A 15,015-nucleotide genomic window follows, 5' to 3' on the forward strand; every position below is an offset into this window, starting at 1 on the left:
ACAAAAAATTGATTTGACGGCCTCGTTGCTCTAGCTGTTTAGTATACAGCCTTACTTCCGATGGTCGCGGGTTCACTTCCTCGCTCGGCGCAAACATTTGTATTCATGAGCATGATTGTTTGTGTCGGTCTGGGTTTTTCTATATATAATATGTATGTAACATATTATATACAGAAAAACTGTGCGAGGAACCGAACCCGCGACCATCGGATGTAAAGCGGTGTGCTTAAACCGCAAGACCACTGAGGTCGTCAATCTATATTCACACCTCATGCTCTTTGCTTTGTGTAATTCTTGTATAACATTCTGTTACACAAAACTGAATTCAATAAATTAAAAAGACAGATCGCTCGTTAATCATAATTGTTACGCATTTCCATATCATTGCGATTTATTATTTGGTTGGCTTTAGCCGAATGTAATGAAAAGTAATATAATGATATTAGTTTCGAATAACTCGGCTAAGCCAGAGGTAAAAGAATAATATGCCAAATATTATATAAAAAGGGATTCTCTCATTCTCGGAGTCAGAATAATTCAAGGGAGTCTTATAGTAATGGTTATATAGATCGGTCCATAACTTCATTGACTTGGAGTAGGGATTCTGTTTCAGTTCTTCTATATGCTTTTGATTACATGTACCACCGATGTACAGATAGTTGATGGTCTCATTGTTGACCGGTAGCCACTGCCGTGCTGGGTGTTCTGATGCTATATTGGGTGCTCTGGAAACGTAATAACATTATTAAAATAAACTTAATGTAAACGCTTTTCAACAATTATATATTTCATTATTCCACTTATTCGGAAAGCAGAGTCGTCAAACGAAGAATGACCAAGAAATTTACGTGTTGATCTTTTAAGTAATCGTTATTCATGTTTACATTTTTAAGATTCACAAAATTTATGGCGGTTAACATTTTCGAAACATTTACAGTGGCGTTGCGGGTGTAATAAAAAAAATATCATGTTTAATTTTTTTTGCCACATAAATAATAATGACGTGGTACCATATACCATTGTATGCATTATCATCACGTTATCATTATTTATGAACATTGCATTTATGGCATAATTATATTCATCAATTCAACTGTGTTCAAGTGGCATTAAAAATACTGCAAATGTGTGTACATTTACAGTATTTTTAATGCCACATTTAAGATTAATGTTTGCAAGTCCAAGTTAACACTATAAGTGTATTCAATTGGAGAGTAGCGTCCATCAAAATAATAGATTTTGTGAATATTTTAAATATGCGACCTATGATGTGCTTGATCGATGGAAAAACGACTTGTTTAGTATAAATAGTTTATTTTGGTAATATAATACTATGAATGTACAATATAGTTTTTTTGACATATATATTTTTCATATAAAAGCGGCGATCGAGTGAGTAGTGATGTGCCAGTGTCACCAACAAACTCCTCCTCACAATACTATTACTAGATTGTGATGCCCAGACAATTTCTCAGTTAAATTATTTGGGCTTTTCTTTTCAAATCTTAAACCAATAGTTTTTGTACCTTTCAAATATCTGAGAATTCTTTTTGCGCATTTAAAATGTTCTTCATCATAGCTATCATTGAATTGAGATAGATAACTTACGGAGTACATAATATCAGGTCTAGTAGCTACGGCACAATACATCAGTGTACCAATCAAGTTTTGATACGGTAAATTTCGTCGTTTTTTCTCTTTATTAGGTTTTAATGTCAAATCGGGTCGATAGGTGTGACAGCAGCTTTACATTGTTCCATTTTGAATTTATTTAAAATAATATCTATGTATTTTTCTTGACATAATTTTATTGAATCTCCTTGGTAACTGATATCTATACCAATTAATCTATTTGGTTTACCTAAGTCTTTCAATTCAAATTTTGTGGCTAAAACATTTTTGATTGTGTTTAGCGTTTTTGAACATGAGTAAGCAATGAGTATGTCGTCTACATATATAGCAACTATGATTTTCAAGCGTTGTAATCCTTCTTGTACAGATAAACTTAGTACTGATCTAATTGAGCTTAATTTGGCAACTGGAGCAAATGTTTCATTATAGTCAATCCCTGGTCTTTGGGTAAAACCTCTCGCTACAAGTCTTGCCTTTTTTATTTCTGTATCATTAGGACACATTTTCTTTTTTAATATCATTTTATGATCTATGACTTTTGCGTCTTTTGCTTTTTTCATTATCTCCCATGTACCATTTTTTACATGAGCTCTGATTTCAGCTTTTATGGCGTCACGCCAATCCTCATTTTTTTCTTCTTCACATAGGTATGTCATTTCATATATATTTTCATTGAGTTCTTGTACATTATTCAGAACGTAATCATTATATCGCGATGGTAGTCTTCTCTGCCTACGCGATGTATGCATATTATCTTGATTAACTTGTGAAGTCTGATTGTCATCTGTTTCATTTCGCTCTTCATCACTTGTTGAGATCTCTATATTTGATTGTGTATGTTCATTAGGTATCTCTAATATTGGTGTGGAGCTGGTAGACGGTAAAACAGGTAAGTTTTTATTATTATTACTTATATTTTCCATTTCATTAATTATATTTTTATTTTTATTTTCAGGTAGGAGTTTTTCTTCGTTATTGAAGATATCAAAGTCATCATTTATTTCACTTTCATAGTACATTTTATTTATGAATTTTACATCTCTACTAATATTTACTTCATTTTTATTTGGTATGTAAATTCTGTAGCCTCTTGCACTTTTAGCGTATCCAACAAATACTCCTTCAATTGCTTTCGGTGAGAACTTTCCCCTTCGTTTCTTTATCAGAACAAAAGCTTTTGTACCAAAAATGCGTAAATGATTTGCTGACGGTACTCGTCCCATCCATTTCATAAACGGTGTTTCTTGTTGTAAGGCTTTAGAAGGACTTCTATTTATAAGATAGTTCGCTGTGAAAATAGCTTCTGCCCATAACGAATTAGGAACTTTTGATGCTATAATCATGCAACGGGCTTTATCGAGTAGAGATCTATTTTTTCTTTCGCTTACTCCATTTTGTTGTGGCGTATATGGTGTCGAGAGTCGTCTCACGATGCCATTATCTTTTAAGAATTGTTCAAATTCCTTTCCACAATATTCTGTTCCGTTATCGGATTGTAATGATTTGATCTTTTTTTCCAAAAGTTTTCTACTTTATTTTTATATTCTTTAAATATTTCTAATGCTTCATTTTTTTGTTTTAAGAAATATATGCAACAATATCTAGTATAATCATCAATAAATGTCACAAAGTATCTGGAACCAGCCAATGATTCATGTGGCATAGGCCCACAAACATCCGAGTGTATTATTTGTAGAGGTTCATTTGTTTTTATAGTTTCACGACTTTGGAATGGTAGCCTGGTCAGCTTTCCTTTTATACATGTTTCACACGGGTTTAGTTTTCCATTTGTCAATTGTATACCTCTTATCAAATTTTCTTTGTGTAAAACTTTCATATCATTTTCATTTAAGTGACCTAGTTTCTGGTGCCACATAGCATTCTTTTCATTTTTTATTGCATAAGCTGTGTTATTTTTGTCACATTTTACATAATATAATCCATTATATTTTTCAGCAGTAAGTAGTATATCACCTTCATTGTTTTTTATTAATGCCTTTTTCTTTGTAAATAATACAGAATTACCTTTATCAGTGATCTTACTAACGGATATTAAGTTTTCAGATATATCAGGTACATATAATGTGTCAGCGAGATTGCATTTATCACCATCTACCTTAATTGTTACTTTTCCTTTACCTTTTACGTTAGCGGTGTGAATGTTAGATGCCAACTTTAGCAATCCAGTTTCTGATGATAGGTTTGTAAATTTTTCTTTTTGATAGGTAATGTGTGATGTGCATCCACTGTCCAATACCAAAGAATCTGTATCAATGTTTTCTTTACAAAGTGATAAACATACATTTAATGTTTTTTCTGATTTTTTGTCTTTATAATAATTACTACTTTTATTATATTTATTGTACTTTTTCTTACTCTAGCAGCTTTCAGTGGAATGGCCCTTTTTTTTACAGTTTTCACATTTGATTTGTTTCAGATTTTTATTATTTCTGCTATAAAATGCTCCATCGGATCTCTCTGATTTGTTAACTTGTTTTCTAGCTTCACCTTCTTCGAGTATTTTTATTTTTAAGTCTTCCGGATTTGGTAATGTATCCCTAGATTCTATTGCAATTCTAAAGTTTTCATATGCACTAGGAAGGCTGTATAACATCATAATACTCAATAGTTCTGGATGTATTTTGACTTCCATATCGGCTAGTTTATCGACTATGTCTAGGAATTCATTCAAATGATCGCGAATATCGCTTTGAGAGTCCATTTTTTGTAAAACTAATATTTTAGGAGGGTTGCTTTTCTAGCGGGACCTGAACTTTGATAAGATGATTTCAGTTTATCCCAAATCTCTTTTGATGTCTTACATGTTTTTATTTGTTTTAATTCTGATGGAGATATTAGTAATAATATTTCCGATTTTGCCATCATATCGGATTTTTGAAATGCTGCGATAGTTTGGGGACATGCATCTGTTTCTAGGGAAATGTGTCCACTAACATATTCCCATAAATCGGCTTTTATAAGCACTGCTTGTGCCTAGAGACACCATGTATCATAATTGTTTTTATATAATGGTTCGATTCTATATGTTGCCATTTTTTATATTATATGTTTTTATTTATTTCATAACTTTGTCGAATTTTCTTACCATACGCTCTGCTACCATTTGATGTGCTTGATCGATGTAAAAACGACTTGTTTAGTTATACTAAACAAGTCGTTTTTACAGTTTTTAGTTTATTTTGTTAATATAATATTATGAATGTACAGTATAGTTTTTTTTGACATATATATTTTTCATATAAAAGCGGCGATCGAGTGAGTAGTGATGTGCCAGTGTCACCAACAACCTATAATTTAATTTATTAATATTTATCAATATTAGATACCGCTGTAAAGTTGCTTTTTTGTTTGTTGTTACATTATACATGAGTGAATGGCGTTTTAAAAATCTACACTCGTATGAATTCGAGGTGAATACTAGTTTCTGTATAAGTCACTTTTTACTCCTACTAGACTCGTAATAATATATTTAACTTCATATAAACAGTTATTTAATAATGAATGGCGGTCTTTGCGATTTTCTAGAAACTTTTTACCACGCACAACCTCATTGTGGAATCACCTTTCCGCATGGTATTTCCGAACATAGACCATATTGAAACTTTCAAGACAAGAGCTTATTCCTTCTTAAAAGGCCGGCAACGCACTTGCAATTCCCCTGGTATTGCGGGTGGTCATGAGCGGCGGTAATCACTTACCATCAGGTAAACCGCAAGCTCGTTTGTCCCCTGTGATATAAAAAAGTAGTTCGAACTCACCCAGTTTTTGCGAACGATATGATGTAATTTATAAGTGATTTCTTCGCATCTTCTTCGTGCTTTGTCATATTTTTATCCAATACATTATCCCGGCTACCTTGCTTAACACTATTCTCTACCACTGAAATATCGTTGAAAGGCCAGTCAGCGTTAGATATACAATGGTACGCGTACTCGAGTAAATAAACGTTAGCTGTCGATGTCTCGGCTCTGGCTGTAACACCTCTTATTAATGGCACAATAACTGAGGTATCTCTATAATAGTCCAGATACTCTGTTATGTTAATACTGGTAGTGTTGTGGAAATAGAACTCACGTATATTATTCATCGCTATAGTCTTGTTGATTTCAGAACCAAATTCTAAATCCCCTGGAATGAACTGAGTAAAATCTGATTCCATTTTGGGACGCCAATTAAGAAATTCTTTAGCTTTTATCGTTCCCTCTCTCTGGGTGTAAGCGGCCACATAAGGTATATGGTTGAAACTACCATTCTTCAATATGTTTATTGGGGTATCGTTAAGAAAAACATTCTGAAGTTTGTCGTTCTCGACACAAGGAGCAAACAATGCGGTATTATTGGTAAATTCAACCTCAAGAGCAGCTAGCAATACATTAAGACGAGTGGATTTAAATTTCATTGCTAATTCCATTGGTGATTTTCCAGAGTATTGTAGGTTTTCTGCTACAATATTAGCATAACCGATTGGGTCATAAGATATAGCCCAAGGTGCTAATGCTGATCCACTGATAACGAATGCTTTATGTACCAAATCTTCCGAGAATGGGGACATAGTGATCAGGTCGACCATTGCAGCTCCAGATCCATGTCCAAGAAGCATAACATTTTTTGGATCACCTCCAAATTTATTTATATTTTCTTCAATCCATTGTAGTGCCAATATAACATCTTTAAGGCCAGCATTGCCAGGAGCCTCCGGAACACCGAGACATAGAAATCCAAATATAGATATACGATAGTTTATTGTCACCACCACAATATCCTCCAGAACGAGATTCTTGAACAAAGTTGTCATTTCAAGCGAAGAATATTCTTTTCCTTCTAGCCAGGCTATGACAGGTTTAGAAACATTATTTTTTTTTGCGGAAACGTTTAGTTTTAAATAGTCTTCTGTATATGTTTTCGGTGATTGGTAACATGGTGAATAGTACTTGCTCTTATAATGCGTAACTTTTAAACCGGAGCTTGCCATTTGAGGTGCCTGCAACGAAGAGGATCATTAAATTCTGTTTTTTATATTCGGTAATTATGTTTAGGTAACTTTCGTTAAGATCAGACGAAGTGGACTGTTACTGACTGACATAGGGTTTTATCTCTATTAGAATAAAGTATGTAAATAATATAATATATTCTAACACACAAGTTTTACTCAATACTGTTCTATAACGTACTAATGATCCACGTAGTATACGTTGTAGAGATTTTCTTCATAAGTAAATACAGCCTAATATTATATTTTTTGATAGCTGCTCAAATCAATATCATCATTTATTAAGAAAAGATTGTATTTCGTTAATTTAATCATAATTACTAGCGGTTGCCCAGTTATCGAAATTCGATCATAACAAAAATTACAAAAAGATCTTTGAACCAGTATATGCAGATGCAGTGTTTTTATTATCTCTATAATGTACTAAAAAACTAAACGAAAAAGATTTTATAAAAAATCTGACTCATCTGTTTAAGCCGCCAGGTGTTTGCTTTGTAATATGTGGTTCAATTGTGTGGTGAAAAATCGGTAACGCATGAGTAACAAGTATGGAAAATTACGCGAACAGGGAAGTATGGAAAGCAGATTCCTTAAATATTAAAGACATTACACAGACTAGATATTGTATATCTGAGCCACAGATACTTTTTACTAAACAACATAGGTCGCTTTAGTACATAAAGCTTATGAACAAGAGCGTAGGCAGGTTACAAATAAAAATTTAAATGAATTAATTTCAGACTACTGGCGACCAATACATTTATATTTTAAAGAAAGCAACAAATTTCTAGCAACTCTCAAGCGCACGAGCTTTTTAGTGCTGATTTTAGTAGAGTCACAGATAATATAATATTACATAGTGTTTTGGGCATCCCAATGCGCATCATGACTATACGTCATGACCATTAATAACATATGACATAAATTGGATGAAATCTGTATCGAGATATATTATTAAGCAATATAAGTATTAGTCTCAATTAGACCTCTGGATATTCATTTATTTATTTATTAAAGAAAAACCAAGGCTGACTATACTTAAATAAAATCAATATAAATGTCATACTAAGCCACTGACAGGCTTTTACAATTAACAACAAACTAATTAAAAAAAATTACATCGCTTTTATATGTATGAAGGCTACAGCAAATTATAAAATTAACAGAGAATATAAAATTAATAAACAATATCGTATTGTATTCATAAATAAATTGAAGAACCGGAAGAATTATATAAGCTTGTATCTATATACATATTTAAGAAGTTTAGTACCCCTTATGACTAACTCTATGCTTTGTCATTAAGTGAGTACCTATAGGTAACGAAACACTTTCACTGATTAACATAAACTTACACTAACCATGTATAATTTTATCATATTTTCACATTTTAATACAAAGACAAGCGAATGGTTATTTTGTTAGTTTATCTGCAATAACATTTAATAAAGAAACATTTACCATAAACATAGTTTCATTGGTTATCCTTTCACCATACTGTATATCAAGGAAAGTGAAATAATCGCCATTTGAGGTTATACCTTCGACTAATCCTTGCGCTATTTCAATTGTCCAATTTGCAAGTACGTGATCATGTGCCACAGCGTAGCTTATTATGAAAGTCACTATTTGAAAATATTTCGAAATGTACATCATCACAACGTAGGAACAATACAGACAACTTAATACCAATACTTTTTAGAAAATAATTCGGCACGTCTTTCTTGAATTCTCAAAGTGACGAACTGTTTCATTTTGTAAGTAATACCTTGTATGTAAAATTATCTAGTCTTCACTCTGGTGATAAGAGCTAATTAATTGTGGGCCTTTACTAACCTTGATGACGTTTATTTCTTTATCTATGATTTGATGAAGAATCAAATACTGATAATACGTCCGTACATCATGCGTCGGTCGGATGCCTGTTGTATTTAGCTTTATACTGCTCGGACCAGATTTGCTACTACTTGCTTTTAACAGTCGTGGAGGTATGTTGTATATATATGTATATATATATAACTTCTAACTTCCTGTTTCGCTAGATACATCAGTTGAGACAAACTTGCAACTTCTCAATTGGCACTTTTTTAATTTTTATACAAATTATTGAACTGATCTCTCCCGCTCCTGACGCAGGTGATCCTCCAGCCACATCCTCAACTGGTGGTAACACAACTGCTGATCTCTCATGTGCATTACTTTGCGGCATACTTGTATAGTTTAATAAATAAATTAATATCCTTACACTTCATTTTTCTCATCTTCAATTCCAGATACGATAGCGGCTTCTGGAATTGAAGATGGGGATGAGCCAGTGTCATTATTATTTTCGTCGTAGTTTAGGGATTTCTAGACCTACGGGGGCGTTACGGCGGGGGCGTTACGCCACACTAACTGTATATATATATAGGGTGTGTTTTTTTAATAAAATCCGGTAGCTTGTTCTTCGTCTTTTTATTAACAAAATATATTTTTAATAGTATCACGTATTTTTTGTATTTCTACCATCTGAATAATCGTCGGTATACGATATATATGGGTAACTTAATATTCTTATTATATTTAATCTCTATAATTATTTATTCAACTAAATATAAATACACATATATTTATACCATTATTTTTTAATTACTCTTTATTAAAGTAAATAATAACAATAGTACATTGTAAAGAATATAAATAGATGTAATAATATACAAAAGTCGATCTTGTCATATAAGCAATCTCTTCCAGACAACCTTTGAGTAGGAAATAGAAGATGGTAGATGGAATTAAATAGATATTACTAGAATAGAATTTAATAAATTAAATAGAAATTAAAATAGAGTATAAATATACATATGCAATATATTTTATACGTAAATACACAATACATAAGAATACAAAGTAATTATGTAACACGCAATTTGGAACTACCTACAGAATAAGAAACTTTACTTGGAGAGATAGAGAGACGTAACAATTCTTGAAGACGAATAGTTCTGGTCTACATCTGCATAAGTGTATATTTTTTGTGATTTTATTTTTGTTTATTAACTTATATCCATTCATGTATCGCCTACTTTATTTATGTTAAATACTCTCGCAAGTAATTACAAATATTCCTAAGGTTGTCTGGATGAAACTGCTTTAGGGATAAGATCGACTTTTGTACCTTCTTTCTTCAATCTTTTGTAATATTTTTTATTGTATCTACTTTTATTAGTGTTAAAACATATTAAATATATAACGGCAAATTGAAATATTAATAAAACAAAAATAAATATTAATTCCTATTGAAAAGCTATGAAAAATGTATTAATATTTGTAACAATTTCTTGTCAAACTATATTTTTATTTACAAAAATACATGAACTTTAACACTATTACTTAACAATAAAAGTAAAACTTCGAGTTTATTGTACTTGTTAAAGTAGGGCATGTAATCACAGCTATTACACATAAAAAAGGGTATTTGACAATTACGGTGGTCATCTATGAAAATTCTTTACTCTTGACGTAAAAACAAAGGTGCCTAAGTTATAGCATAATTAAATTAATTAATTTCCTTGCATGAGTACATAGCTCATAATGAATGTTTTACAATCAAAAATTTTTTATTTGTCTGCTGCCGCGCATGACCGCTGTGGTATGGCAGTGTTCTTGAGGAGATAAAAACCATCGCTTCTAAGAATATCCTTCAATTCTTGTCTCTCACGGGTCTGGGTAGCTTTGAATAAGGGTAATGTTCTACACAGGTTATAGGGTTACAGGTGACAATAGCCCAAAACTCCCCCAATAAAAAAAAATGGCAATATTGTACTAAACATCACCGTCTGAACGTCAGTTAGGTTTTCTTACAATGCAAACATTTGTATTCATGTTTATTGGTATGGGGTGTTTTATCAACCAAAAAAATGTATTGAAGTATTTCTACCAATTATTTAGTATTGAACACTATGGCGGTGTGGGAATTGTCTTGATTTATTATTAATATTGAAGGTACTTTGTTTTATTACATTATTATGGTGGTGTGGGAATTGTCTTAAATTATTATTAATATTGATCATACTTTGTTGTATTTCATAATGGCGGTGTGGGAATTGTCTTTGTTTATTATTAATATTGAAAATACTTTCTTCTATTTCATTATGGCTGTGTGGGCATTCTTCATTATTAATATCGAACATACTTTCTTCTATTTCATTATGGCTGTGCGGGAATTCTATTGGTTCATTATTAATATTGAACATACTTTCTTCTATTTCATTATGGCAGTACGATAATTGTCTTGATATAAGGTACTCTGTCGAATTTCTGTTTATAAGAAATATAACAAATAATACAAAAAGCATTATAGTAAGTCGTAACACCATAAGTAAATATTGTTTTATAGAAATATTTTCAATGATAGATGCCGACGAATATTCATTCGGAATCTTATGGAAATTATCGTAAAGATCATTCCAGAACGTCACGGTTTCTGCATGGGGATCCCGTTGTAGTACTTCTGTGTGCGGATTACCATGTACACCACCAAAATACAAATAGTTGAAACTCTTACTTTGAACTGGTAACCATTTTTGCTCTGATACAGCGTTGGAACTGGGTATCCTGAAAAAATATTTTCTTTCTTTCATTATCATTATTTACATACATATATATCGTGCAACGCGGCTATATAAGACAGCGAAACCTATTCCCAAAAAAAAAATATTGATTTTTTTCTCACTTATACAAACTAACACTTTTTTATGATAAAAGAGTATGTGTTTTTTCTTTAAACCTGAAATTGGCCGATTGCGAGATAAATTTGGCATTTTTTTTATTAATTTGTTTTACGGCTCTGGATACAAGTTCTTTTTAGCCCAATTTAAAGTTTTACAAAAAATAAAAATTATTTGTATAAAAACTTTTGCACTTTTTATTTACTATATTTGTTAAACACAATGAACGAAGCTTTACAAATCTATGCCTTGCTTACTTTTAATATTCCATGAGAACCGATGACTACACAAATATCTACTCACATTTCACCCGAGTGAAGCCGGGTTTTCATCTAGTAGTTATCATATTTCAGAATTCGGATACCTTATAGGTTGATCACAGAAGTACTTTTTTATATATATGTATACTACCAATATTACATATGTATCATAAATAAATATATAACGAGTGAAAAAGTTTAAGACTCAGTTAGTTCAAACTCACCCGGTTCTCGCAAACGATGAGATATAATTTATAAGCGATGTCTTTGCATTTTCTCCATGCTTGGTCATATCTTTATCAAATAAATATTCCAGGATTTCCCCGTGTTTAACACCATTCAGTGGTATATTAGGATGCGGCCAGTCATCGATTGTTGAACCACGGTACGCAAACTCAAGTAAATAAACGTTAGCTCTCGACATCTTTGCTCTGACTTTGACACCTCTTATTAATGGTACAATAATTGAGGTATCTCCATGATAGTCCAGGTAGTCTTTTATACTAATATTAGCGCTGTTGTTGAAATAAAATTCGCGTATGGAATTACCCATAAAAGTCTTCTCCATTTCAGAACCAAATTCTAAATCCCTTGGAATAAACGAAATGAAATTTGATTCCATTTTGGTTAGCCAATCACTATATTTATTAGCTCTTAATGTTCCTTCTCTGTCAGCGAAAGCTGCCACATAAGGGATATGGTTAAAACTACCATTTTTCAATATGTTTATTGGAGTGTCATAAAGAAAGGGGTCCTGAAGTTTATCGTTCTCTACACAAGGAGCAAATAAGACAGTATTATTGGTAAATTCAATATTTAATGCATATAATAATACGTCAATATCAATAGATTTTAGTTCTTCTGCTAATTTTCTCGGAGTTTTTCCAGAGTAAGCTAGTTTTTCTCCTACAATATTAGCATAACCGATTGGGTCGTAGGATATAGCCCAAGGTGCTAATGCTGATCCACTAATAACGAATGCTTTATGTACCAAATCTTTTGAGAGTGGTGACATAGTGATCAGGTCAACCATTGCAGCACCAGATCCATGTCCAAGAAGCATAACATTGTTCGGATCACCTCCAAATTGAATTATATTTTCCTTAATCCATCGTAGCCCCAATATAACGTCTTTAAGGCCAGCATTGCCAGGAGCCTCCGGAACACCAAGACAAAGAAATCCAAAAATGGATACACGATAATTCAATGATACCACAATTGTATTCTTCTGAACGAGTCTTCGGAATGTTGTCTTAATTTTAGTGGACAAATATTCCTCTCCTTCTAGCCAGACTATGACAGGTTGAGACGCAATATAATTTTTTGCATAAATATTCAATTCTAAACAGTCTTCGATACCAGCATTTGGTCCTTGCGATGGTGGTTGTAAACAATGCTTCGTATAATCTGCTAAGTATAAACCATAGTACTCGTCCGCCGGTTGAGGTGCCTGTAATGTACATAATACCATTTGATAAGAATCTGTATTATATTCAGAAACTATTTTTTATTTAGACGAATAGATAAATCTGAATACCATAAGATTCTTTACTGAGTTTTTAGTATTTAGAAGGATTTATAACTTTGTTATTTATTGATAATTTTTATATTGATAAGAAACAAAAGAATGTTATAGGTATATATATTATGTGTTTCTTTATTTCACAATTATTACGATATGTTATCAATTTTTAACTGTAATCCTTACTAATATTATTATAAATGCGAAAGTAACTCTGTCTGACTGTCCGTCTCGATTTCACGCCAAAACTACTGGACCGATATAGATGAAATTTGGCACAAAGATAGTGTATACCGAAATGATAAACGACATAGGCTACTTTTTAATACGATAATAGTGTTGTAAGGGGCTGTAAGGGGAGATGAAAGTTTCCATGGAGGTAACGTCATATTTTAGGCTGTTGATTAAATATAAATAAATATGACATTCAAAGTTTATAAAAATTACACACTAACATAAAAGTGTGTAAGGAAAATTGTCATTTATGAAACTAAGATGATGAAACGTTTTCTTTTTTTGCTTTGATTATTTATTTTTAATTATTTGACTAAGTTCACTAAAACACGCGAACGAATTCGCGGGCATGGCTAGTATATAATCTACTACTACTACTTGTACGTAGAACTCTTTATTCTTCCGTGATTAAAAGTATCTAAGATGTTGAGCGGGGATATAAGCAACCTCCATGCAAAATTTAATTTAATCGGTCCAACACATTCGGAGATTAGCCTGTACAAACAGACAGAGAAATAAAAAAATTGCAAAAAAATCCAAATGTGTTCTATTTCACTTTTAACATCCTTCTGACTCGGTTTTTGGCGTTTTTTTCTACATGCAGAAATTCGACCTCTACAGTTTCATTATATGTGTAGATAGATAATGAATACATACCATAAATCTATTTTCGTTGGTGATAGATTTGCCATATTTCAGACCCAAGAAAGTGTAATAATCGCCGTCCGGAGCTATAGAACCTTTAAATAATGCTTGGGTAGTCTCAACAGTCCAACTTGAAAGAGCACATACGCTCTGTCCGATTATAATAACCACTATATAATACATAGGCACAATGTACTTGTATATTTCGGCAATATATTGGTACTAGCTGATAGTTACACTTCTAGTTTTAGTAGAACCGAATTTTCATTATGCGCAAATTAAATCAAATTATAATATAACGTCCTTTTGTACTCTCTGCACAAGAGCTGTACAAAAATATTAATACTCAATATAATTCGTGTAAACAATTTATCCGTATCAAAATTAGTGATTAGAAAATTTCCAAGTAATTCTATACTTATGTTATATTTTGATTATATTTTTTGCGTACATATTTTGTTTTGATATAAAAATTATATTTTTCCTTATCCGTTATTTAATAGAAGTAAAATACTTCTAAGTAAAACAAAATTGTCCTTTATACCGTTTGATTTCAAGAAAGAATCTCAATTTACAACATACGGGTTTAATGCCGTTCTCGGCAATAAATAGAGTGATTCAAGAGGAGGGTTTATATGGATACATGAGTGTTATTGTATGACAGGCCAAGAAATTAAACAATTTGTAATGCATCCGTACGCCACGGAACGGGTTGCTAGTAAATAATAAGTATGTTTGATTAAAAATTAATTCTATTGCATTCTGTTCTTTCAAGAAAAATTTGTCATTGATATTTGAAATCCAAAAGTCGACAGCCATTTACATTACATACATTTTTCGGTACTAATGCATGACAGATATACATTATTAAAATTAACAAAATTATAATATTGAGGTAATATTAAAAGTGGGATATTTAACAAAAGTCGACACTAATAAAGAATCACAGGCAAATAAATGTTTACAATATTAATAAATACAAAGTTAATCAATATTTTATAATGG

The 15,015-nt window shown here is 31.9% G+C and overlaps 2 protein-coding genes across 2 annotated transcripts; both read right to left on the reverse strand.

Moving 5' to 3' along the window:
* Positions 1 to 5,407: 5,407 nt before the first annotated feature.
* LOC131851471 (neuroligin-4, Y-linked-like) lies at positions 5,408 to 8,852 on the reverse strand. Its single transcript, XM_059201975.1, has 2 exons — positions 8,706 to 8,852; positions 5,408 to 6,634 (listed from the first exon to the last, which is right to left on the reverse strand). Exons 1-2 carry the CDS (start codon positions 8,850 to 8,852, stop codon positions 5,408 to 5,410), a joined length of 1,374 nt encoding a protein of 457 aa, XP_059057958.1.
* Positions 8,853 to 8,884: 32 nt separating this feature from the next.
* Positions 8,885 to 14,875, reverse strand: LOC131851472 (cholinesterase 2-like). The gene is made up of 6 exons (XM_059201976.1): positions 14,843 to 14,875; positions 14,023 to 14,160; positions 11,834 to 13,059; positions 11,045 to 11,236; positions 10,758 to 10,939; positions 8,885 to 8,931 (listed from the first exon to the last, which is right to left on the reverse strand). Exons 1-6 carry the CDS (start codon positions 14,873 to 14,875, stop codon positions 8,885 to 8,887), a joined length of 1,818 nt encoding a protein of 605 aa, XP_059057959.1.
* Positions 14,876 to 15,015: the final 140 nt, after the last annotated feature.

Source organism: Achroia grisella, unplaced genomic scaffold (assembly GCF_030625045.1).
Source record: "Achroia grisella isolate CSIRO2021 unplaced genomic scaffold, CSIRO_AGI_Agris_v1 utg783, whole genome shotgun sequence".
Classification (NCBI taxonomy): Eukaryota; Metazoa; Arthropoda; class Insecta; order Lepidoptera; family Pyralidae; genus Achroia; species Achroia grisella.

Bases quoted from the DNA above. Each gene is read 5' to 3' on its own strand.
- LOC131851472 (XM_059201976.1), bottom strand. From the start codon at position 14,875: ATGTATATCTGTCATGCATTAGTACCGAAAAAT. The intron at 14,161-14,842 runs GTATGTAATGTA...ATAATCGGACAG, and splicing joins ATGCATTAGTACCGAAAAAT to AGCGTATGTGCTCTTTCAAG. The intron at 11,237-11,833 runs GTGAGTTTGAAC...ATATTTTTTCAG, and splicing joins TCATCGTTTGCGAGAACCGG to GATACCCAGTTCCAACGCTG.
- LOC131851471 (XM_059201975.1), bottom strand. From the start codon at position 8,852: ATGCCGCAAAGTAATGCACATGAGAGATCAGCAGTTGTGTTACCACCA. The intron at 6,635-8,705 runs GTTTGTCTCAAC...TCTTCGTTGCAG, and splicing joins TGCCAATTGAGAAGTTGCAA to GCACCTCAAATGGCAAGCTC.